General features: G+C 36.1%; 1 protein-coding gene across 19 annotated transcripts in view; it reads right to left on the reverse strand.

Annotated features, from left to right (window-relative positions):
• Positions 1-26,267, reverse strand: part of OSBPL9 (oxysterol binding protein like 9) — a 204,688-nt gene that overhangs the window by 26,723 nt on the left and 151,698 nt on the right. For 4 of the 19 annotated variants that reach the window (XM_055254764.2, XM_055254767.2, XM_055254769.2 and 1 more), the window contains 7 exons: positions 16,761-16,856; positions 15,612-15,659; positions 13,958-13,987; positions 12,166-12,216; positions 6,047-6,085; positions 1,605-1,695; positions 91-195 (listed from right to left, as the gene is read on the reverse strand). In XM_055254764.2, coding sequence (XP_055110739.1) covers positions 91-195; positions 1,605-1,695; positions 6,047-6,085; positions 12,166-12,216; positions 13,958-13,987; positions 15,612-15,659; positions 16,761-16,856 — 460 coding nt within the window. Of the gene's footprint in view, positions 1-90; positions 196-1,604; positions 1,696-6,046; positions 6,086-9,653; positions 9,693-12,165; positions 12,217-13,957; positions 13,988-15,611; positions 15,660-16,760; positions 16,857-22,275; positions 22,345-26,267 lie in introns of those variants that run through there. The other 15 variants (XM_055254766.2, XM_063627474.1, XM_055254770.2 and 12 more) reach the window with 11 other exon arrangements.

The raw sequence follows: 26,267 nt of genomic DNA on the forward strand, positions 1-26,267 counted from the left end.
CAACTTTCCCTCTCCTCATGAGAGGTCACAAACAAACCTCAAATGTTAATAAATAGTTATGAGACATAAAGAAATTATGCCAATCTGTACCTGTACTATTTGGTGTAGGAGTCTGATGATGTCCCAAGGTAGCCAACACAGGTCCAACTGGTAGGGAAGATGGACGCTGCTCTGACTTACACAACTGAACAGGTTCTAGGAGATTTGAACGTATAAAATAAGGTACAGGAACAGCCAAACACACATTCTATTGGCTGTAATTGTCTGGGATTCAAAATCCTAAAGGCCAGTAATTTTTGAAACTTTATTTCATTAAGTCTAGTTCCATGCTACTCCTTCCTTTTGACTTCCTAGCCTCTTAAACTCAATGATGATAGGCTACAGAGTACGAAGATACCAGGCAGGATATCAAAAGACCAGCCACAGTAGGCCAATACTGCAGTATAACTACGCTGTAAAATCAACAAATGCTTCTGATGATAATGTGTTTCTGAGCCTCAAACCACATAAAATCTGAAGTGGAGTACAGTACCTCCTCCTCTTTAGCCCCCAGAGGTAGTTTAAGCTAATTCACTTAAGAAGTAAAAACTCGGCCGGGCGTGGTGGCTCACGCCTGTAATCCCAGCACTTTGGGAGGCCGAGGTGGGCAGATCACGAGGTCAGGAGATCGAGACCATCCTGGCTAACACGGTGAAACTCTGTCTCTACTAAAAATACAGAAAAAAATTAGCCGGGCGCGGTGGCAGGTGCCTGCAGTCCCAGCTACTCGGGAGGCTGAGGGAGGAGAATGGCGTGAACCCGGGGGGCGGAGCTTGCAGTGAGCCGAGATCGCGCCATTGCACTCCAACCCGGGCGACAGAGCAAGACTCTGCACCCAAAAAAAAAAAAAAAAAAGAAGTAAAAACTCACAAAAGGATTTCACATACTTACTAGTACCTTTAAAAAGAGTTTTCCCTTTTACAGTACAATTTCTGACTCCACTATGCCATCATTGAGAACATAGAACTGTTGGATATAACAAAAGGGCAAAAGGAATCAGTCAGTATAGCTAGGTACTGGTCCTGAGTCCTTCTTTCCCAGTTTTAAAAAAAATTGCATTTATTGCTCTAAAAACAAAAAAAAACAAACAAAAAAACCCAGATGTCATGTGATCAGTAGGCATCATAAATTTCCTTCTTCACTTTCTCATTATCTTAAAATCTACCATGAACATACCATTTGTATAGTTCGGAGCTACACAGAATACCCCAAAACGGAACATCCCTGGATTATCCAGAATAAGGTATAGTAATTTTTCCTCACTAGCCATGAATTCTGAGTCATAGAATTCTGTCCTACCAGTGAATCCAAATCTTAGTAACCACGTTTGTTTTCTGTCTTACTTTGAATAACAAAACCACTTTCATCACACTTCAGTAAAGCGCCAATATCAAAACATTATCGTCTTTTTCCAGTTCACTTTCGGCTGTATTATTTTTTGAGTCCTTTTATTTATTAAAAACAATGAAAACCAAAAATAAACAGTAATAGCTAAGACTGCTATGACAGCCACACAAATTATTTTTTTCTCATCAATGAATCTAAGAAACATTTTCCCAAATTACCTGGAGGTAACACAGTCTGGGAAGGCATTGTGCTGATCACAGGTTCCAAAGGACTAGGTTGATATATTGCATCTACAGGATTAATAGTACTCTAAAATAAAGAAACACAATATAGTTATTTTTAATTAAATGCTCTTCTCATGCTACCCTCCCAAATGCCCACATTTATGACTGCAAAATCCTGAAGGTAGCTATATAGATATGTTGATGAAAATGAAAAGAGGAAACGAAACACCTCTTCTATACAGAAGTGTAAGAGTTTCTTAAAGCATAGTAAGGAAAGAAAATGAATGAATCTCTGTCACAGAAGAAGGTAAAGCTAAATGGAAAAACTGAGGAGTTATAAAATGGTGTGGGGAGATTTCAGGAAGTCAAAACCACGTCTCAATTCAATTCGGTGCTTCTCAATTTCTTAATTCACCACAAATACTGTTTCTCTGTTTTTTGTCACTTTTGGTGAGTTACACCAAATGTCCAACTAATGTACCTGCACCAACAGGATCTCATCTTTCCATCCCATACTGCTGCTATCACACAGCACAGTCACTCCTCAGGTATCCAGGGGGACTGGTTCCAAGCACCCCCCAAGGATGCCAAAATCCACAGATACTCAAGTCCCTGATAAAATATGGTGTAGTATTTGCATACAACCTACACATACGCTCCCATATAAGTTAAATCATCTCTAAATTACTTATGACACCTAATATTATGTAAATATTATATAAATCACCATTTTACCGTATTGTTTAGGAAATAATGACAAGGAAAACAGTATATACATATTCAGTAAAGAGGTACTTTTTTTTTTCCTCAAATATTTTTAATCCACGGTTGTTTGAATCCACAGATATAGAAGGCCGACTGTGTGTCTAGTTTTATGGTCAATAAAGAGAAAGGGATGTGTCTTCTAATTGGGGAGTGTAGAGAAGAGGGCTTGCTTTCTGAGGATTTGGAAGAGAGGGACAAAAAAATTCAGACATGTAGTTAATTTTAGAGGGGAGAAAAGTCTAGGATTCTCTAAGTCAAGAAATTATTCTGACAGCATGAAGGCATTTTAAAAAGAAAACTCCATAACTTACTGATAGGGCGGCGGGGGGGTGCGGGTGTGTACATGTTAAACCAAAGTCTTTGCCACAGCAAAGTTTACATTTACCATTTAGAAGACTAAACTGGGCAAACCCAAGAAATAAAAATGTAAGTTCTTTACCTTTAATTGATCTGGAAAACTGAACTTCACATATATATTAAGTAGTGCTTATAACAGAAGATACTAAAACAGAAATATAAGGGAAATACTTTGCCAATAAATAAGCCCAAAAAAGCAGTTGTAAAAACTTAAAATCACCTAATAATAGAAACTGAAGTAATGGTAAAGTTTTTGTAGCATTCTCATGTAATATCTAAGTTAAAAATTTTTTTCCCAGGCCATGTGAAAAACAAACAAACATACATTGTGTTCAGGACTGTTAAAGAAAAAAAATTTTAAACCAAAAAAACCCAGCCCTCTTTCTGCATGAATATCTAAAACTCATTAAATAAGGTCTTTTCAATCAAGTGACTTGAACACAGGAATTCTGATTCTTGTCACTACAATAGTTTATCTGCCATAAATACTTTAACTGAAAAATGAAGGACACTTAGAGAAAACACCCCCAAAACAATCAGTAATAATTTAAAAAAAAAAAAAAAAACTAAGAAACTGAAGTGGGGAATGTTTTGAAGCACTGAGAAAAGCAAAGAAACAGAGACTTGGAGTTTTTAATAGCTTAGAATCTTTAAGTCTCTTATCCTCTATGGGCCTCAGTTTCCCGGTCTGCAAAATAGAGTCTATTTACATGGGTGCTAAGGGTTTTCTGGTTATTACTTTGATTCTATTTTCAGATACCAGACCAAGCCATAACAACTAAACAAGTATCTCAACAAATGTGGAGTTGTTCTTAAAATAAGTTCCTTGTTTACACAGCGCTTTTCTTGAAAATAACTCCAAATGTTTTACAATGACAAAATTCCACCATTAACGCTTTGATATATAGCAGTGAGAATATGTCACACCTCCTTACCCCTCCCACTGAAGGGAATAAGAAATAAAATAACTTTGGAACAAGGGACCAGAATTCTCTTTTGGATGTAATCTTTTATTTTCCAGATGAAACGTTCTTAGAATTAGGCTGGTCAATCAAAGAAAACACTTAAAAACTTTTTGCACTGTTAAGCAAAAATTATGGGAGGCCACTGTTTTGGATTGAGCTCTCGTACTAGGGCCCAACAGATTAGACCAAACCAAAATGGAGTCACTCTTGCTAAATGCCGTATCATTAAACTCTAAGGAAGCAAGTGGATCCCAAAATAGAGCAGGTTTTTTTTTTTCTGAAAATAGGAGATTCCAGTCTACCCGAATCAGTGTAATATGGAAATGCTCTGTTTTAATCCTTAAAAGAAATCTGATGTTAACCAACCAACCATTTTTTCCTGTTACAGTTCTCACCTCACAAAACCCACTGCTTTGCCACTGCCCAGTGAGACCTCTCATTCTATTTCGTAGAATGGAGGCTGATCTGATTTATGCATCTTGAATAAAAGCCAATTAGATCTATGATTAAATTTGTTGTAATTTTGTCTTTTGACAACATGTATATTAAAAGTACTCAATCTTTTTGTTATTGCTGTTGTTTTTGATAGAAAAAATAACTATGCTACACTTATCCACAGTCCTTGGTCAGTCAACTTCAGGCTAAAATATGTCACATTACATTCTACAACTTGCTTTAAAAATAAATGCACAGAACTTGAGAAGCAAAAATAATACTACTCAGCCCTAATCTGTTTTGACATTAATGAAACCCATGTAATACAATGTATTGCACATACACATACATGTACGTATAGCTAACATTTATTGAATACTATGTGCTTGTTCTGTACCTTACAACAAACTTCTAAGGTAGAACCTTTCAGCTTTCTTTACAGGAAAGAAATTAAGACTCAGAAAGGGTAAGTAATTTGCCAAGGTCACAGGTAGTGAGTGGCAGGGCTATTTTATTTGAACCTAAGCAGCCTGCCTCTAAGGCCTATTCCATGAATAGTTCCTCTATTTTTTCAAAATAAAAATTCTTAAGGAAAACATGCTCTAGTCCCTGGGCAAATGATTCAAAGATATTTTTCTATTAGTTTAAATTTTCTATGAGTATAAACTTTCTATATGTTTTTCATTGCAAATGATCAAGTGTTTTTGGTATGTTTTATAAAATCCTGCCTGTTTTATTTAACATAATATAACTAATTTGGCTTTGAGGGAAAAGAGATAAAAATAACAGCCAACATGGTTTTCCTCTGGAGTGTTTGGGGACCATAAAATGCTAGACAATACATACAGTCCTTTCCCATGAGGCTAACAATCTTCGATAGTATCTCATGAAGAGATATTATTTCAGTTTGTATTACATTTACATCATACAATTGTATTATATCACCATGGATCATACTTTGAACTGGCAAAAATTCTGATGTATTTAATTCAAATTCCAAACATGCTTATTTTACTTCTGCTTTCTTAAGAAATACGCAAACACAGATTTAACTTAAAAAAATTTTTTAAACCAAATATAAAGATAACATGCTCATCCTTTCAAGTACAATCAGGAGATGTTTTTGAAAATTTACAGAATGTTTTTCTAGATCTCAGACAAGCTGGCATTTGTAAAGTCTAGGACAAACAAAAAAGCTGCCTCCTGCTTCAGGAATACAGACTGAGGTCACTCAGTTACCATAAAACTAGGGTACACACAAACTACAAACCTTCAAACTCTTTTATTTCCATCTGGGAAATACTAACAATACAATTTTCTTCTTTCTTTTTAGAGGGGAAGTTGAATATAAAAGAAAGGTAAAAAGATAAGAGAGAGGAAAGAGTAAGAAGATGGTTATAAGAGAAAGAATTCATGTTGTAAATTGTTCCAACAAAAATGCAGTACATACCACATTAACAATGATAGTTAACACACACACAAAAACTAAAAATAAAAGATAAAATAATAGGAACCTATTAAATATATTCAAATAGAATAAGGTGTGTTTCAATATTGTACTCCCCCCACCCTCACTTTCATCTGAGAAAAAAAGAAATTAGACAAGAAATGTGGCACTGAGTTATGCATTCTTTAATTGTAAAAGCTGAGTATTCATACCATGATTAACCCTTCAAGTTAATACATGCAAAGTGATTCAATCTTAACCCACACTTAGAAAAATTTTAAGATTGTCATTTCCCCTGCAAATGATTGCTGAAAGAAGGGAGCTTAAAGGAAATTGCAAGAGTCAACAACAAAAAGCAGTGAGTAGTTGGCATTGAAAAATGAGTAGTAATTCAGGCTTCTCCTGATATGACTGGTTATAATGCTCTGCAGAAGTAAAGGGAAACAAAAAGATTAGATTAAACTTACTATCATTCCATCTGCGTGCTTCTCCGCATTACTCTGGTCCTTAAGGAAAAATGTTAAAAATATTAACTTCATTCTTACATTTAAGTAACTCCTTGTGTATTTCTCCTACAAGAAAGCTTATTTACTAGGTAAGTAATAATGTTAGAACATGATTTATCTGCCTCCACTAAGATTTTAATTCCATGTGTACATTCTTAGCCAAATATAATTCTACCTCTGGCTACACAACAATCAACACCAACAGCATGGCAATTATTTTTCTATATAGGGATTTAACTAAGTTCATCATGGAAATATCCTGTAGAACTGTAGTCACGTTCAAAATTCCAGGCAAAAGCGATCTCTACATGGATGAACCTTTGAAAACATGATGTTAAGTGAAAGAAGCTAGTCACAAAAGACCACATATTGTAAGATTCAACTTACATGAAGAGTCAAGAATAGACAAATCTAGAGAGAGAAAGCAGATTAATAGTTGCCAAGGGCTGGATGGGGTGGGGGGTAGGAGGCTGTTGGAACAGAAAGGGAGGCACTGACGCTCCTCAACTTACAATGGAGTTTACCTCCCAATAAACCCATCTTAAGTTGAAAATATTTTAAGTCAAAGATGCATTTAATTCATCTAACCTACCAAACAGCATAGCTTATCCTAACCTACCTTAAACGTGTTATAGAACACTTACATTAGCCTACAGTTGGGGAAAAACCATCTCGCAACACAGTACACAGTGCAGTTTCAGCTGGCTACCCTTGTGATCGCGTGGCGGACTGTGAGCTGTGGCTTGCTGCCACTGCCCAGTATAGTGAGAGAAGATCATACAGCATTATCAGTAGCCTGGGAAAAAACCAAAACTCAAAATTCAAAGTACAGTTTCTATTGAATGCATATTACTTTTTTGCCATCATGAAGTCGAAGAATCCTAAGTAAAACCATTGTTAAGTCAGGGACCATCTATATAGAAAATCTATATGGAAAATGATTGCTTAATAGGTATAGGGTTTCTTTTGTGGTGATAAAAGTATGCTAAAATTAGATTATGGTGATGGCTGTACAATTTTGTAAATATAATAAAAACCATTGAAATAAACCATTTGTTTATCTCTTTATTGGCCGTCTACCCTAGAGTACAATCTTGGTGAGAACTTTGCTCATCTTACCACTTGTATTAATCTGCTTGGGCTGCCATAACAAAATACCATATACTAGGTGGCTTAAAGAACATCCATGACTTTGAAGATTTGGTGCAAAAAGAGAAAGAGTCATGCCAGCATTTTGGAAGGCCGAGGATGGAGAATCACTTGAAGCCAAGAGTTTGAGACCAGTCTGGGCAACAAAGCAAGACCCTGTCTCTACAAAAAATTAAAAACTAGTCAGGCACAGTGGTGAGTACCTGTAGTCCCAGCTACTCAGGGGGCTGAGGCAGGAAGATCGCTTGAACCCAGGAGTTTGAGGTTGCAGTGAGTTATTTATGATTGTGACACTGCACTCCAGTCTGGGTGACAGAGCAAGACACTATCTCTTAAAAAATGAGAGAGAAAGAAAGAAGAGAGAGGGAGAATATGAACTATCTCATTAGTAAATTTTTATACTGATTACATGTTGAAATAATATTTTTGGTACACTGGGTTACTAACATACATTATTAAAATTAATCTCACTTGTTTCTTTTTACCTTTCAAAATGTTATACGAAAATTTTAAATTACATTTATAGCTCTCATATTTTTATTGTATAGCACTGGTCTAGACTTAGGATATTCAAAAGGAACTGACAAAATTAAAGCCCCAAATTCTAAGTAATCAACAGTATTTATTTGCATCTATTTTATGCAAGACTATAAAAACTACATAAATCAAATTGATCTGTGTCTACCTTGAAAAATGTTAATAGTCTCTATCTTTGCCTGTAAAAATAACCATTTAAAGTGCCTGATTTTAATTGTATTGAAATACTGTTTTACTGCATGATTTAACTGGTGAAAATCAACCAGAGTTTAAGTTTGTAGCAACTATACCTCATAACCAAAGCATGCCTAGCATAGCCTTTCTCTCAATTTCAGTGATAATTAAACAATGCAAAAATAGTGTTCTAGTAAATCACAGTCAACCCCCTGGCACATGCCATTCTGACAGGCATTCTGAGTTGTGGTATGTGGTCACATCACCTGACTCTGATACTGGTTAAGTCTCCACCTGCAGGGGCCTCCTAGCTTATCTCCACTCTGTCCTGCCCTACTCCCCTTCTCTCCCCTTACTCCCCAGCTCCACTGTAGTCTCCCAGGAGAAGAACAGCAGCTGTCTCCACCAAGGGGAAGGGGAAGGATGTCTTCTGAGATAACAAAGCCCACTTGAAAATTCCACTAACCAGGTGGTCTCAAAACTTTGTTGCACATTAAAACCACCCAGGGGTTTAAAATAATCCCAATACCCAGGTGATACCCCACACAACAGAATTATAACAGAATGTCTAGGGATGGGAGCCAGGAATCAGAACTGATTTCCAAATGACTCCAATGTGCAGTAAGGTTTGGGAACCAATACACTAATCATTTAGGCAGGAGAGAATCTACTGGGAATAGGAATTCAAATGAAAGAATCAAAACTGGAAGGAGCTTAAAACTAAAATTTTTACTTACAGCATGCTGCCTCTAAGAAGCTGACACTAATCAGCCCCAAACAAGAAAGGTATCAAATTAGCTATCTTCTCATATCACTGTGGGGTCTCAAATGGCATTATCTCCCTCAAAGTAGTTGATTCTGATATTTTATTAACCTGCCAGTGAATAACAGTCTGCCAAATTGGCTATAACAATTTATATTTCCATCAGTACTCAATGGAAGTTCTCCAATTTTTACCAGATGTGTTACTGTCACTTTAAAATTTGCATCCATTTTTTTAAATTTAATAAACACTTATTTAGAGCTTATTACATGCCAGCTACCGAGAGCATCACAAATAATCATTTAGTCTCACAGCATCAGTAAAAGACAGACATTACTATTAACCCTCTTGTATATGGAATATAAACCAAAGCACAGAAAGGATAAATAAACTTGCTCCAGTGGTGGGGCTTGGATTCCAACTCAGTATGGGGCCATAATCCATGCTCTTTAAGACTATGCAAAGTTGACTGTTGTTATTATTTTAAAATCTTTTATCTTAATCACAGATTAACTGATTAAATTTACCTATAGATTAGTTTATAGGGATGGTGATCACAGCACATCAGAGAGGTGGCTAAGTAAAAAAAATCATACATATAATGAAAATACTAAACCATGCAACCATTAAAAGTAATGCATTAGAAAAATCACTCAGTAATTCAGTTATTTATCAGGCACCTCCTATATGGTAAGCAACTGTAGGCACTGAGGATACAATGGGGTTATGGACTGAATGTTTGTGTCCCTCCCCGAATTCCTGTGTTGAAGCCCTAACCCCAAAGGTGGCTATATTTGGAGATGAGACCTCTATAGAAGTAACTAAGGTTAAATGTGATCATAAGGGTGGGGCCCTGATTCAGTAAGATTAGTGTCCTTGTAAGAAGAGAAACCAAACAGCTTTCTATCTCACATGTGCACGCTCCCTCTCTCTGTACATACTCACCAAGGAAAGACTATGTGAAGACATGGCTATCTACAGACCAAGAGAAGAGCCCTCATCAGAAACTGAGCAGGCCAGAATGTTGATCTTGGACTTCTGGCTTCCAGAACGGTGAGAAAATAAACTTCTGTTCTTTAAGCCACCCAGTCTATGGTATTTTGTTATGGCAGCCCATTCAGACTAATACAAGTGGTAAGACAAGCAAATTCCTCACCAAGATTGTACTCTAGGGTAGACAGCCAATAAAGAGATAAACAAACAAATATATCGTGTAAACTTGACTAGTGATATAAGGCCATGAAGAAAAAGAAACCAGTGGGAAGTATAGGCTATTTTAGATACAGGAGTCAGGAAAAGTCTTTCCAAAGATGTTCCTTGTGGCAGAAATCTGAATAAAGTGAGAGAGTCAGCCTAGTGGAAATCTGTGGTAAATGCCCTCCACGTGGAGGGAAGAGCAAGTAAAAATCCCTAAAGCGGGGGGCGGGGGGGAAGCTTGTCTTGCCTGAGAAAAAGAAATGAGCCAATGTTACTGGAATGGTGTGACCAACCAAGGGTAGGACACAGATAAGAGGGCATTGAACGTAAGTAGTTTCTATTTCATTCCAAATGAGATGGAAAACGTCAGGGGTATTTGAGCAGGCAAGTGACATGGTCTCATTTACATTTAAATTAAGTTTAAAGATACAGAGTCCCTATATGGTACAAATATAATTGAGGATTGTATTTGTACATAAGAAGCCTTAACAACAATAAAACTTCCTTCTGGAATAAATAAAAGGCCAAATTTCATTTACGTGATCCAAGCTACCTATTGTGAAGAACCCTAAAATGTAGTTTTATTAAGCTGGGCTAACACAGACAGGTAGCAAGTACAAATTACACTAAAAATGTTCTCGATGAGTGGCTAAACAGTGAGCTACTGAAATACGCTAGGCTGACCTACTGTACAACTATCTAAAGTCCTGAATGATTGTCAGAGATCACCCAAACTGGCCTAAACACTGTATCAGCTCCTCTGCTTCCTTAATCTTCAAGAGAAGGCGGTATGGATTCCCTAAAATACCTAGTCACTCAAACAGGGCATGGTGTAGTTTACTGGTTATCTGTGGGTAAGCTTTTGGTTATCTGTAGGTGCTTCTACTCACCTATGTAATTCCAGAGCCAAGAAAAACTAAAATAAAAACCTTATCTCTTTTGTGCCTCCAATCCTATCTTTCCTTCTGCTTGGCTTTGGAATATACTATGATCTACAACAGGAAATGAAAAGTTTAGACACATACATAGGAAATCTAGATATCACTAACATCTAGAAACAGAACATAAGCCCTAAGTTCTGACACTTTAAGTATAATATATTGGGCTGGGTTTGGTAGCTCACGCCTGTAATCCCAGCACTTTGGGAGGCCAAGAGTTCAGACCAGCCTGGGCAACATGGTGAAACCCTCGTCTCTACTAAAAATATAAGAATTAGCCAGGCGTGATGGTGCATGCCTGTAACCTCAGCTACACAGGAGGCTGAGGCACGAGAATCAGTTGCACCCAGGAGGCAGAGGTTGCAGTGAGCTGAGATTGTGCCACTGCACTCCAGACTGGACAACAGAGCGAGACTGTCTCAAAAAATAAAAAATATATTTTAAATCTGGCCTCAAAAGAAAATGACATTGCCCCATTTAATTTATAAGCTAAATATCCTTACTATCCAAACACAAATGGATTGTCCTATGCCATTGTGTCATTAACAACAGTAGGTTAAAAGTCTCTTTTATTTGGCAAACAAACATATGCAACTGAAGAAGTAAAAGAGATGAGTAATTATAAACTCATTCAAACAACATTTCTCAACTTGGCTGGTCACCCACCCCTTGCTAGCCACTTGCTGGAAATAAAGGGGTGTAGTGAGGTAGAAATAGTTTTAAAAATTCCTATTCTCAAACAATAATATTCTTATTTCAGAAACTCTCAGGCAATAAAATATATATTTAGGTTGAATACACCAAAATTTCTCAGAAAAAGAGACAACATACAAAATTTTTAACCCACAATAATTCAAAATATATTTTGTTTCATGAATAAAGAATAATAATTAAAATCCACTAATGTAGTTCACTACCAGAAAAAAATTCATAAAATTTTTAAAAATATATCTCTATTATATTCTTCATTATGGACAATAACTGTCAGAACTTACTTCTCTATTTTCTAAGACAAACTTTTTTTGTGGAAGGTTTTGTAAAATATGTCCCTGTTCCAAGCAGTGATAATGGATAAAATGGAAGGAAGGGATGAGTATTCAAACATGCTCCCCTCCTTCCCAGCTACCAGAAATGACATTACCAGAAACAGTAGCTAAGATAATATCCAAACACAATAGTTGTTCCATAGAATAAGCTTACAATACAGTTTAATGTAGAAAGGTACTGTGTTTCAGATCCGAGTTTTTTCGCTATTAAAGAAAAATGCCATTATAATTTTTGAACTCCATACACAAAGGTAATTGAAAGTAAAATTTACTTACTTTGGCAATCTGCAGCAACACAATGCAGTGTTTAATTGATTCTACCATGCTCTATAAAAACAAAACACTGATTTTAGGATCTTGGCTCAAATAAATGGATATATAATGTTAAAGCTTAAAATATAAAAATCAGTTCAAATGTATAGAGTTTAAGTCTACACTACACAAAAATATCCTCTTTGGATCTAGTGGGTTCTAGTATGCTGATAATGCCAAATGAAGTTATTCATTCGCAGTTCTATGAATTTTAACCAATGCCACAAATTGTTAACTTGTACTAAATAATATCTAATTTTTTTCTTTTTTTTTAAGAGACAAGGTCTCACTATGTGATCAGGTTGGATTGCAGTGGCTATTCACAGGCATGATTATAGCACACTACAGCCTCAAACTCAGAGGGCTCAAGCGATCCCCCTGTCTCAGCCTCCTGAGTAGCTGGCACTACATGCACATGCCACCGTGCCTGGCTCTAAACGGTTTTTCAACACTTCAAACAGGAAGACATACGAATCTGATTAACTTATGAATTCTTATATCAACAGCAAGCAACCCTAAGAAATCTACCTAAGACATTGATAGGCTGGGTATGGTGATTCACACCTGTAATCCCATTGCTTTGGTAGGCCAAGGAAGGAGGATCGCTTGAGGCTAGGAGACCAGCCTAGGCAACATAGCAAAATCCCATCTCTATAAAAAATTAAAATAAAAATTAGCTGTGCGTAGTAGCGTGTGCCTATAGCCCTAGCTACTCAAATGGCTGAAGCAGGAGGATTGTCTGAGCCCAGGAGTTCGAAGTTGCAGTGAGCTATGACTGCACCATTGTACTCCAGCCTGGATGACACAGCAAGACCCTGTTTCTTAAAAAAAAATAAAAAGACTTTGATGGAGGTATGGAGAATAAAGGATCCAGTCAAAACACTGGTGAATCAAATTATTATTTTACCTGTTTTAAAATTTTGGGCAAGGTACACATCTCATTAGTAGCCCATTATATAATGTCAGAAGTCCACTATATCAGAAAACTTGAATTACAATATATTTTAATAAGAAAGAAGCCAGCTGCAGTGGCTCATGCCTATAATCCCATCATGTTTTTTTGTTTTTTGAGACACAGTTTCGCTCTTGTTGCCCAGGCTGGAGTGCAATGGCACGATCTCAACTCACCACAACCTCTGCCTCCCCGGTTCAAGTGGTTCTCCTGTCTCAGCCTCCAGAGTAGCTAGGATTACATGCATAAGCCACCACGCCTGGATAATTTTGTATTTTTAGTAGAGATGGGGTTTCTCCATGTTGGTCAGGCTGTTCTGGAACTCCCAACCTCAGGTGATCTGCCCACCTCGGCCTCCCAAAGTGCTGGGATTACAGGCGTGAGCCACCGTGCCCGGCCAATCCCACCACTTTTGAAGGCTGAGGCAGGAGGATCGCTTGAGCCCAGGAGTTGAGACCTGGACAACATAGTAAGACCCTGCCTTAAGAATCAAAGAAATTAATTAATTTTTTAAAAATATGAAATAACATATCCATTGTGCGTGGAAGACACCTTTTATCCAAGGTTTCAGATGAGACCAGAAACAGGTAAATGGTACATGAAGTCAATTTCAATTAAGGGGCTTATTCTATTGGTATTATTTTAAATTCCTTTAAAAAATAATACAATGCTTAAGCACCCCTGCATAAATTCATAAAAACTAACATCTCAATTGCTGTCATCAATAGTGGCAGCTTAAAATAGAAATAACTTTTTAAAACATTTTCTAATGCAAAGTCAGAGTGTATCAAACATATAACTTACATTTGTTGTCTCTTTGAGAGTTTCAATTTTCTGTGAAAAATAATAAATTTAAACAGAAATAATCAGAAGCACAAAGAAGCACAGTTATTTTTTACTGGCTAGTCATTTAAAGAATTTTACCAAAATGTACTCATTCTAAGTGAGTACAAGCAGGTTGGGAAGGGAGTACTTTTTGTTATATTTTGTTTTTTATCTAAATCAATTATTTGTATAAAAATTCCAGAGTTTTATGAATTATATGCTTTCTTTAATAAAATTCATGTGATTCAATTTAAGGTTTGTAAGAATAATATAAAACATTCTTATTCCTGGCTGGGCACGGTGGCTCGAGCCAGTAATCCCAGCACTTTGGGAGGCCGAGGTGGGCAGATCATGAGGTCAGGAGATCGAGACCATCCTGGCTAACATGGTGAAACCCCATCTTTACTAAAAATACAAAAAATTAGCTGGGCATGGTGGCAGGCACCTGTAGTCCCAGCTACTCGGGAGGCTGAGGAAGGAGAATGGTGTGAACCTGGGAGGCAGAGCTTGCAGTGAGCCGAGATCACGCCACTGCACTCCAGCCTGGGTGACAGAGCAAGACTCCATCTCAAAACAAAACAAAAAACAACAACAACAAAAAATTCTTATTCCTTACCTGAAAACAAGTTTTGGTGTTTCTACGAATTTCACTTATTTTAAAATCACGTTTATCTTTCCTAAGTTGTTTTAAATTGACATGGGACTAAATCCCAAAACTAAAAATGAAAGGTGAGTTATAACATGAGTTACTATTAACAGGTATAAAAGAGCCAAATGCAAGGCTATACGGTCAACAGAAGAGCAAAAAAAAAAAAATAGCCAAGGAGAGGAAAAATGTTAATTAGAAAAAAGACAATATGCAAACTACAAAGTAGCTGTCAGAAATGCAAGTGGGGGGACAACAGCAGAACCATAATTAAAGCAGTATTCGATTTGTTTCTTCATATATGGCTTTTTATTTATTCTGAACATTCTTGCTGGTTGGTTTATTGGTATCTGAAGTGACCATATGTAACCAACTTTCTACCTTCAACATGATACATGAAAAGGAAATAACTTACTCCTAGGAATATGATACAGAAAAGGTATTATATTAAAACTCTGGGCTGGGTGTGGTGGCTCACACCTGTAATCCCAGCACTTTGGGAGGTCGAGGTGGGTGGATCACCTGAGGTCAGGAGTTCGAAACCAGCCTGGCCAACATGGTGAAACCCTGTCTCTACTAAAAATACAAAAATTGGCCAGGTGTGGCACATGCCTGTAATCCCAGCTACTTTAGGCTGAGACAGGAGAATCGTTTTAACCCAGAAGGTGGAGGTTGCAGTGAGCTGAGATCGTGCCACTGCACTCCAGCCTGGGCAACAGAGCAAGACTGTCTCAAAACAAAACAAAACAAAACAAAACAAAACAAAACAAAACAAAAACTCCACAACTCTGTACATTATCCTTTTGTTTAATTATGAAACGATAACAGAAATTTATCAGAAAAGTGCCCTTGAGGTCCATATGGCAGTAATATTATACTAGGTCAATAATATTATTATAGTAAGTAAAAACACACTAAGATACTTAGTGTTCTCCAAAAGGCTGAATTTAAAATTTTTAACGTCAAAATCATAGTTATGGAAGTTACCTTTCTCTGTTCATCTTCTTTGCAGTTTTGAAGCTTGTCATCAAAAAGCTACAAGATTTTAAAAAATGGTTATAGTATCAAGCCACTTTACTACACGGTGTACATTCACTAAACACAGAAAAACAAACATTAGTTCTTAAACACATTTTGTTCAGGGATGATTTATATGTTATTTTCAAGACAACATGTATTTTTTTTCAAGGCACTCAATCAAAGTCAAATTCTATTGTATGAAATCATTTCAACTGGTCAAGATCAATCACTCTGGAAGAATTATAAGCAAAAGAAAACAGATGACTTTTAAGAAATTAAACTATCAATTCAAACTGGAAGTTTTTTTCTGCTTTGTTTTCAAGTTTATCAACAGTCCTTTTCCCAGCACCTCTGCTTTTAATTAATTTTAAGTAGGAACTGAAGGAGACAATTCATTTCAGTAATGATAAAAGAGGTAGAGAAATCACCTCCCCATATTCCATCTCCCTCAAATTAAAAAAGTGTTAGAAATTGAGCTGCTAGGCAGGGCACAGTGACTCATACCTGTAATCCCAGCACTTTGGGAGGCCGAGGAGGGCGGATCACAAGGTCAGGAGTTCGAGACCAGCCTGGCCAATATGGTGAAACCCCGTCTCTACTAAAAATACAAAAATTAACCACGCGTGGTGGCAGGCACCACTGTAATCCCAGCTACTTAGGAGGCTGAGGCAGAAGAACAATTGCTTGAACCCGGGAGGCAGAGGTTGCAGTGAGCCGAGATCGTGCCACTGCACTCCAGCCTGGGTGACAGAGTGAGACTCTGTCTCGAAAAACAAACAAACAAATAAAAAAAGAAATTGAGCCACTAAAACACAGTTTCATGGAAATTTTAAACAGAATATGAACCAAATCTTGCCTTATTTTTTTCTAATTATGCCTACATATTTACCTTTTTCTTAATGACCAAAAAAGCATTATATAAATATAGTATTTACCAATATAATTAGAGATAAAGACCTTTGAATAAGTCAGCTAGATCTTTTAAGTCTGCTTTAAAAACTGCTGAAGAACCACATGAGGGCTGTAAATTAACATAAAGTAACTGTTTTTACTCAAAAATCAAGCTCAGTAACATTTTCTATTTATATAAATTTAATATACAAACTAATGCCATACCTTTAATTGTTCAATCAAGATTTGTAGGTAAGCATCAGCTTCTGTAAGTTTCTTATCAAAATCTTGGACACTAGGAACAAATCCTGAATCCAAACCCTAGAGAAAGAGAATTTGCAATAAATCTACCAGAACCCAAGCAATGGTACAAAAAATATTTCTTCCTTCATACATGAAGACATTTTACTTTTTAAAATACAGTTCTACTTTGACACAAATAATAGGTCTATTTAAGTGTTAGGTCTATTTAAACAGTGGTACATCAATCTTCCTCATTAACTTGGAGCACTGCTTCCCTTCTCAGCCGTTACACATGCTGCTGCTCATATTGGATTTACTCTTCTCTCCCGAGTCACTTTCTTATCTCCCCCAAACCCTGTAATTGGCTCCCAGTCACCACCAGAACAACAGTAATTTAACAAAGGAACATAAACAAAACCCACGTAGGTTACCTCCTATTTTCCCTTTTTTCATTCAGTTCATTCCTCCCTTCCCTTAATGTTGACTTCATATTCTCACTGTTTAGGTCTCCCATTCCTCAACCCACCCCATGATCTCTGAAGTTTTCCTCCCTCCTCCCCTACTAAAGAAAGAACCTCTAAATTTTCTCCTCTTCTAAGAGGTGGCCCCTCTCTAAGTGAAAGTAAAATACCTCTTCTAATCAAGTTTCCTACTCACTTTCACCCTTGGCATGAACATTACACTTAGACGTGGTATAGATGTTTATTTATTTAGAAGGCCTACTTACTTCTCGGTCTAAAAGTGCAGCATTTGCATGTCCTACTTTTTGCATACTTAAAAGAGTTTTAAGCTCCAAGAGCATGGGATTCTTATGTTTTAACTTTAGCCAAAGAAACTTTCGAGTTCTTAAACTTCTCTGACTAAAAAATACATCAATCCTGGGTATAAACCACAAAACAGTTGGAGACAATATGACAACCACCGTGCCACATTTTCATGCCTAGTCATCATACTGTTAAGCAAGGGGACTGAGGGTTAGGAACCGCTACTGTAAAAATCCCAACCCAACCACAAAATTCTGCACTAAATGGGTAAAACAGACTTGATCAACATACCCATCTCACACTTGACTTTCACTTGTCATCTCCTCCCTGCCTTCGCCCAAAGCATGCTGATTATTTTCACATTCTCATTTTAGTCAACTGAAGCCAAAGTTTATTTTATATTACAGCAACACCTGATCTTTGTATACTTTATCATTAAAGCACTTTTACAACCATTATCTCAAAACACCAAATTGAGATGGTATGGTATTATGGAAACAGCAATGGGCTGGCAAATCTGGTTTCTAATTCTGGTGCATTCACTAACACAATATTGTGGCTGTCCAAATCTCGGTTTTCTTACCAGCCAAATACGGGCATCCTCCTCCTCCTATTATTAGTACAGCAGCTACTACCTCTACTAAAGGCAACAACTAATGACACTATCAATTACTACTATTACAGTACTTTTGTTGCTTTTTCCAAACTAAAATTCAAAAATTAAAAAAAAAAAAACCAAAGAAAAAATCGAATTTTCTTAAAAATCTAAGTCCTATTAAGACCATGGGAAAAGTCAACTTATCTCATAATTTGTTTTCTTTTTCAAATTCAAAGGCGATAAATATGTCTATTTTACATACATGTCAAGAAACTGTTTGACAATGAGTATTACAAAGCCCCTTCCCAATGAGAGATGACATGTACAAAAACAAAGTTGAAAAAAAAAATCTTAATAAACAATGTATACAAAATCCAGACATATTTATAAAACTGTGTTTAAACATCTTCATTTTTAAAGATAACCCAAAGAAGTTCCTGTTAGAGACATTTAAAATACACAGTTTGGTGACAAAAGATATAGAAATGGATAAATACATCATATTTCATAGATATTAGAATACTGTACTATGAAAGAAATGAGCAATTTATTTCCATGTTACTGTGCCACAGAAAAATCAGGACTGTTTGGCTTGTTTTTTGGTTTTATTTTGTTTCACACAGCAATGTAACATGATTATCAATAATTAAACTATCAAAACCCAGTTAAAATCAGCTAAATACATTGTTTTTAGTAAATATTTTAAAAGGTTAATGGCATATTCATAAATGAATAAAAAAAGCATCTAAATGAGAGGGGAAAAGTGATCTTTAAGTATTTTCATTCTTCTGAATCCATTTAGAATTAACATTGTAAAAATCTAACTAAAACATCCTTGTTAAACAAATTACCGATTAGATTAAAAATTGTTCAGTGACTGAATGGAAACAGATTTAAATTACTGCTATCTAAACCTTACCTAAATCAATTCTTCAGAAACAACTTTTTGATGTTCGTGGAATCATATAAACCTCACCTTGACTCTCTTCTTAGACTTGCCTTTAGTCTTCCTCAACCTTCTTTTAACTCAAGAATAAACTTTACACTTCACAAGGTCCAAGCCAAAGATATACTCATCAACCCATTTTTCTTTAGGTAATGTGTAACAGGAGATTTATAATGACAGTCCCAGAACTGGCCCAATCACCCCTGCATAGTAATGCACACATTTTTCATGTACTTAAAAGGAAAATTTATGTATATAGTTGCCCCATCTGCAACCAATAAAATATCATGTAAAATTCATCAATAACATGAACAAGTAGTTAACAAGTGTTTTCTCAAATCTAGTAAAACTAATACTCTAGAAGAAAGCACAAGTATGACTTTATATTGTGACTTACAGCAGTCACCTAATCCAACCTCCCATTCACAGTTCTTTTCATAACATCTTTGAAAGTCATCTAGTCTTTTCTTAAGTATCTCATGAGATGAGAAACCCACTACTTCCTAATGTAGAATATTTCATAAAAATTCTCCTGAAGTATTAACTGTTCCTCTTTCCATCTGACATTTAGAACATTAAGCCACAACACTTATTCATATTAATCCTTTTTAATGGAGATTTTTATTTATTTTTTGAGATAGGGTCTTGCTCTGTCACCCAGGCTGGAGTGCAGTGGTGCAATCAGGGCTCACTGCAGCCTCAACCTCCTGAGCTCAAGGAATCCTCCCACCTCAGCCTCCCAAGTAGCTGGGACTATAGGCATGTGCCACCAAGCCCAGATAATTTTTTATTTTACTTTTTTTGCGGAGACAGGGTCTTGCTATGCTGCAAGACCCTGTCTCCGCAATAAAATAAAAACTCCTGAGCTCAAGCAATCCTCCCACCTCAGGGTCCCCAAAAGTGCTGAGATTACAAGGTGTGGGCCAATGCACCTGGCCGAGTTTTAAACAGGACTAAGAATATATAGTCCTTTACCATATTGAGGGTGGTCTGTCTTTGAAAAGAACTGAGAATAGGGCAGATCCTTTCAGACAGAGTGTGACTTCATACTTCTTACAGTAGCTGTTGAGAACAAGTAAGCTGGAAGTCAAGTAGATACACATTCTAGTACTCTGTACTTACTCTATCTAACATTTATCACATTTTATCATAATTGAATATTTGAGTGACTTCTCTGAAGGATTAAAACTCCACAAGGGCAGGAACTATGCCATTCATTCATCACTAGGCCCATCAGGGCCAGCTCAGTTTTAAATGAATGCACATGGCACTGGCTACAGTGACTGGAAATTGTTGATGCCACAACATCAGTCTTCCCCCGATCTCCTCTCCTGAGATTTCTCTTGCCTTTCTGTTCTCTTTCTCCTATTCTCTACTCCCTCAAGCCTTTTCTCCATGTTGTCTTTTTTTCTCTTTTGTCCAGGTCCTTCAGTAGTAACTGAAGGGATTATGTCGCATTATTGGCACTCAGGACCAAAGAGGTTGCTGCTCTTTGGTTTATTACACTGATGTGAGCCACAGCTCTAATTAGATGATTCCTGTATGAATTCATTTAAAGTTTAAATTATACACAACAATTATAGAGAAATAAAGACAAAATGGTCTGTGATGTAACAAGAAATTAAATTAGAAGAATCTCGATAGAAATTAAACTTCAATCTAACCATAAAATTTACAAATCTATGTAAAGAAAAACCACTTTTGTGGTGAATATGCTAAAAAAAAAAGTCTCTGGTTTTCAAAAACACTTTATTAATAAAGCTACTCTAGCCTGGGCACAGGATAAGACCCTGTCTCAAAAAAAAAAAAAAAAAAAAAAAAAAAAAACAAAAACAAAAAAAAAGGGAAGGGCAAGGGGAAGAGGAAGGAAAGAAAAAAGGAAGGAAAGGAAAGACGAAAGGAGAGGAAAGGAGGAAGGAAGGAAAGAAGGAAGGGAGAGAGAGAGAAGGAAGAATGGAAGGAAGGAAGGAAGGAAGGAAGGAAGGAAGGAAGGAAGGAAGGAAGGAAGGGAGGGAGGGAAAGAGAGAAAGAAAAGAAGCAAAACCTAAAGTAGATACATAAAATCAAGAAGAATAACACATACTTCTGTATCATCCAGGATCTATGTATCCAGTTTAATAGAGAGAGAAAGAGAAACATATACATCTGGACCAATTTAAGGGGAATTTCTAAAATAATGTATCTAGACTTGTAGAAGAATATCAAACTGCCTCAAAACTGTATGTCAGTACTTCCTACTACCTTTCTAATACTTAAGTTAAATAACATTACTTTTCTCAGAAGAAACTTAAAAGCTAACAAATGTCAGCAAAATCAATTCTTAATGATTTCAGTTGGGACATTAAACACTATTTATACTTTACACATACACATAACTGAATGTTTTACCCCCATTAAAAAGAGTACTGCAAGAGAAGTCCTTAAAACTGTCTGAAGTACATATAAATTATAGTTGCTTTGGAGACACTTCCTTAGTAAAACAATACAAGAGTCAATTCCTGAGGCAGAGTAGGAGCTTTTAAAGTAATTCCTGCTGACAGAGGAAGAGTAATGAACAGTGGAGATAAAGGTGAAGTTCTTGAGTCCAGAATCCGGAAATTAAGAAACCTATGGGCGACCTGAGGAACCGAGAATAAGGTAGAACAGGAAGTCTGAGTAACAACATTGTAAAAAGAAATTCATAAATGAGTAATTGTTTTCATATCTAATTTTATTTCACAGTGAAAACTTAAAGGATTAAGTGTCCTATATGCAGTACTTTCTTATAGGGCAAAATCAAATATAATAAAAATATGTTGTAAAAAGAGAAAAAGAAAATATATTAGAAGTAAGTTATTCTTTATCTCACAGAAAAAGTCAGAATAACAAGAAAAACAGGTAAGCTATCAGTAGTAGAACTGTAAATTAAACAACAGCTTAAAAATTTAACAAAGGAAAAACACAGAACAAGCCTCCTAATGAAAAATAAATGGCATGAATCTGGACAAAAGTAGACATTTTTTTTAAATTAGTAAAACACACACCCTATAATAAAACTAATGAAAACTTAGCAGGAATGTAATTTTGATTAAAATGTGAGAATATTGGAAAGTTTATGTTCACAATTAGCAATTTGAGATGACATGCATCACAGATAAGCTTTCATCCAATGAAAGAAGTATAGAGCATACTTACAATTCAATCACTTACAATTATTTTTGAAAATTCAAGAACTGGAGAGATACCAGAAGACTGGAAAAAAGCAAGTGTGGTACTGATCTTCCATAAAAGTAAGGAAAAGAGAGAATAGAAAGTTACCATGCTGTGAGTCTAACATCAATAATCAAGTAAAGGAATAATAAGAGAAAAATCTGTAACTACACAGAGGAAAAGTAGGTACATGAGCAGCAAGTGGCAAGTTAAAAAAAAAAAGATTATGCCAAACATAATGGCTTTTCTTAGAAATTTAAGTTAGCAAATTAAGTTTTTAGAGAAATGACATCTTGTCTCCCTACCAAAAGTGGTTTGACGATGAAAAAAAGTATATTAAAGAGACCAGAAATATTAATTATACCATGATTTTATGTGAGGCACACTAATCTGTGATTTCCTTGGATAACTGAAAATTCGGAAACATTTACAATCCCTACTGTCCCCGTGGTTTATCCATTTCTGCTAAGGGAAGAACAGGACTTAGAAGAACACGAAGTTCTGGGGTTAAGATTTTCACCTCTTTTAATCCTAAGGAATAGTCAACTATCAATTCATTTGGAGTGAAGATTATCAACTAAAAAATATCCATAAAATTGAGCTTAGTATTAAACCTTTCCTTTCACTATACCTTAGAGAAGTTATTTTCCATTTAAGCCAATGCCTTGATAATCTAAGGCTTCAAATTAGGTTCTTTATTGTCAACATGGTATCTGTGGCTACCTTACCAACTGCTAGGTGCCCCAAGAATGCCCTGAAAAGTAAGGTCTTTTTCTGTAGTGCTAAGTAAGCAGCTCTAACACCATGGATGCACAATGTATATTAAATTTTTTTCAGAGTATTAGGTACTCTACTAGACATTTTACAAGCTTTCTCACTTGAGCATTATAATACAGTAAGGTAGACAGATATTAAGCCTGTTTTGTTTGTTTGTTTGTTTTTGAGACGGAGTCTCGCTCTGTCGCCCAGGCTGGAGTGCAGTGGCGCAATCTCGGCTCACTGCAAGCTCCGCCTCCCGGGTTCACGCCATTCTCCTGCCTCAGCCTCTCCGAGTAGCTGGGACTACAGGCGCCCGCCACCACGCCCGGCTAATTTTTTTGTATTTTTAGTAGAGACGGGGTTTCACCGTGTTAGCCAGGATGGTCTCGATCTCCTGACCTCGTGATCCGCCCGCCTCGGCCTCCTAAAGTGCTGGGATTACAAGCGTGAGCCACTGCACCCGGCCTTAAACCTGTTTTATAAGTGCTTACTCAAATCATCCAGCTGAATTTTTTTTCAATTGGGATATCAACCTAGTCCTCTGACCAAATCCATTATACTTTTCTATTAAATCACGATGATGTTTAAAAGGAATTAATGACAGAAGGGCACTAAAATGTAATCTAAAAACTGCCTGAAGGCCCTTGACATAGTGGAAATGAGCACAGCTTTAAGGATTCATCTAGTTTTAAATCCTGAATCTGCAACTTTCTAATGAATTACCTGTGTGATCTAGCCAAATTACTTTTTCCACCTCCACTTTCTCATCCACGAGTATAATAATAAACTACTCAAGGTTACTGGAGAGATTAAATGAGTAATGCGTGTAAAGTAACACAGTGGTAGGTGTCCTACTTCCCCTTCATAATTTGGAGCCTTAGATAACCAGGATTCACCACTATATCTCCACGCCCTTATGTATAGAAGGCACTCAATGAGTACTGATGGACAAAAACAAAACGAATGAAGAACTAGATAATACTATAACCACAGGCAATTTTCATAGAGATCTACAATCAAGTAAAGGCTATATGCATAAGTTAAATTGTATTTAACATCCGTTTTAAAAACAAGCTATAAGTTGATGAACTCCCAAGAAGATAATAGAGAATGGTAATAAAAAAGAAATGAGTAACAGACAAAACAAGTGATAAAACACAGTATGGAAAACAGACCAGGAAAAATATTCCAATATGAGATGTTCAGGAAAGCACTGGGTATTATGACTGAACCACAAAAGGTAAACTGTACTTAATTATTACACCTTGGTAACAAAGAGTCAAACAATATAAAGAAAGGTTTTTTTCATAAAAGAATCTAATTTTTGAACATGTTAGTGCTTTGAAAAACCAGAATTGTGTTTATCTTTAAATTTACAAAGAAAGGTTTATGTGTAATGTTCAGTTTCTGCTAAAAAATAAATAACACAAAACAAATCTGAATTACTCGCATATAGTCCTGACAGAAATGAGCTGCTTTACAAACAGGAATCAGGTACAGCTAAAATGCAAGAACTTCAATCATAACCCTTAGTACAATGCCTTACTCTTCATGATACCCTCATCTGATACTAATACACCCTTTGACTTATAGAACAAAACACAAATACTAACTCCATAAAGTGATTTGGTTACTTACACAACTAAACAATAAAGATTTGGAATTCGTACCATTTTCCTCTATTTAAATCACTGACAGCTTGTCTTTCCCAGACACTCCCAATTTATTCAACAAACCCATATAAGAAGTTACTAAACTAACCAAAACAAACAAAAAACTTAACTCTGTAAATAGGATGACCATATATTTTAGTTTGTCTGGGATAGTCAGTGTATGCCTGGTTGTCTCAGCAAAGTTATTATTAGCAGCCTCCTTCACTCTCAAGTATCCCAGTTTAGGCAATAAATTATATGGTCACCCTCTCTATATAGGATGTAGCTAGGATTTTTAAGACACAAATGTGATTAAAGGCATATAAAATTGCCTCAGATGATTCAGAATCCAGCAAACTGCCTTTTAAAAAAACTACAAAACCTAAAATGAAATGAGTTTACAGGTTCTGAATGCAGAAAGCAAGCTACAGAAATAAAAGACACTGGAATTCAATGCAGTTAATATTAACGGAGTGCTTACCTTATGCTAGATAAGTACACACATGAATAATACTGAAGTTGCAGTTTTATGTAATTTTACTTACGCACAAGAAGTTTCATTTTAAAAAATGTACACACACACACACACACACACACACACACACCCCTGAAATAAAACACATGAAACAAAAGAAACAAAACACCTGCAGTTACCCCTAGGGAATGGGGCTGAGGAATGGGGGCATTTGAGACAGGGACTCTGAGTTTTTATTTTACACATTCACGTTGTTTAATTTTTTAAAATAAATACGCATTTATTTTATAATTTACATTCAAAAGCTTTAGGTAAAAATGTTCGGAAACTACAGGTTATGAACATTTTTAGAAAATTTTATAACCATTTTAGCATGCAAGGTGATAAGCATTATTCTTTTAAAATTATCTATAAAATTCTAAAATGTTTTCCAGGAGTAAATCTGGCAAATGCTAAAGCTGCTCAGATACACCTTTCCAAGCAAAAACGTAGGCTAACAAATTTATAATATCATTTAAAGGTAAAGCACACACTAGCAAAAAGCAGTTAAAACTTCATAATCACTATACTGGAATAAATAAAATAATGAAAAGTGGCCAATATAACCAAGCGAAATGGCAAAGTTTTTTTTCCACATCCTTCCTGCCAACAACATGATCATGACTCAACATCCAAGAACGCAATCTCTTAAAGGAGAAAACACCTACTACATCACACCACCTAACAAAAGCACTGTTGGACTATGTAGTGCCGGCAATCAGCCAACACTTTTCCTCTGAGATACTTTAGTTGGTTAGGCTACTTGCAGTATCTTTCTTAAAAGTCATGGAGTAAATCATTCCAGGATCTAAATAAACTCTGAGAGGTTTACTAGTACAGGATGAAAGAAAAATATTCTTCCATTCCCCAACCTCAGATTAAGAGCATTTTGGAAAGCCTATCTGGAGTCTACTTTTAAGGATCCATCAAAAATGAGTAAACTTCCTGGAAATGTGTTCTACAAATAACTAGGAAAAATTAACATTAAATACGTGAATCCTTAAACTGAGTATTTTAGTAGTTAGTTCAGGTTTTGAAATAACTGCAAAATTCTTACAGCCTAATAC

Source organism: Symphalangus syndactylus, chromosome 12 (genome assembly GCF_028878055.3).
Source record: "Symphalangus syndactylus isolate Jambi chromosome 12, NHGRI_mSymSyn1-v2.1_pri, whole genome shotgun sequence".
NCBI classification, from domain to species: Eukaryota; Metazoa; Chordata; class Mammalia; order Primates; family Hylobatidae; genus Symphalangus; species Symphalangus syndactylus.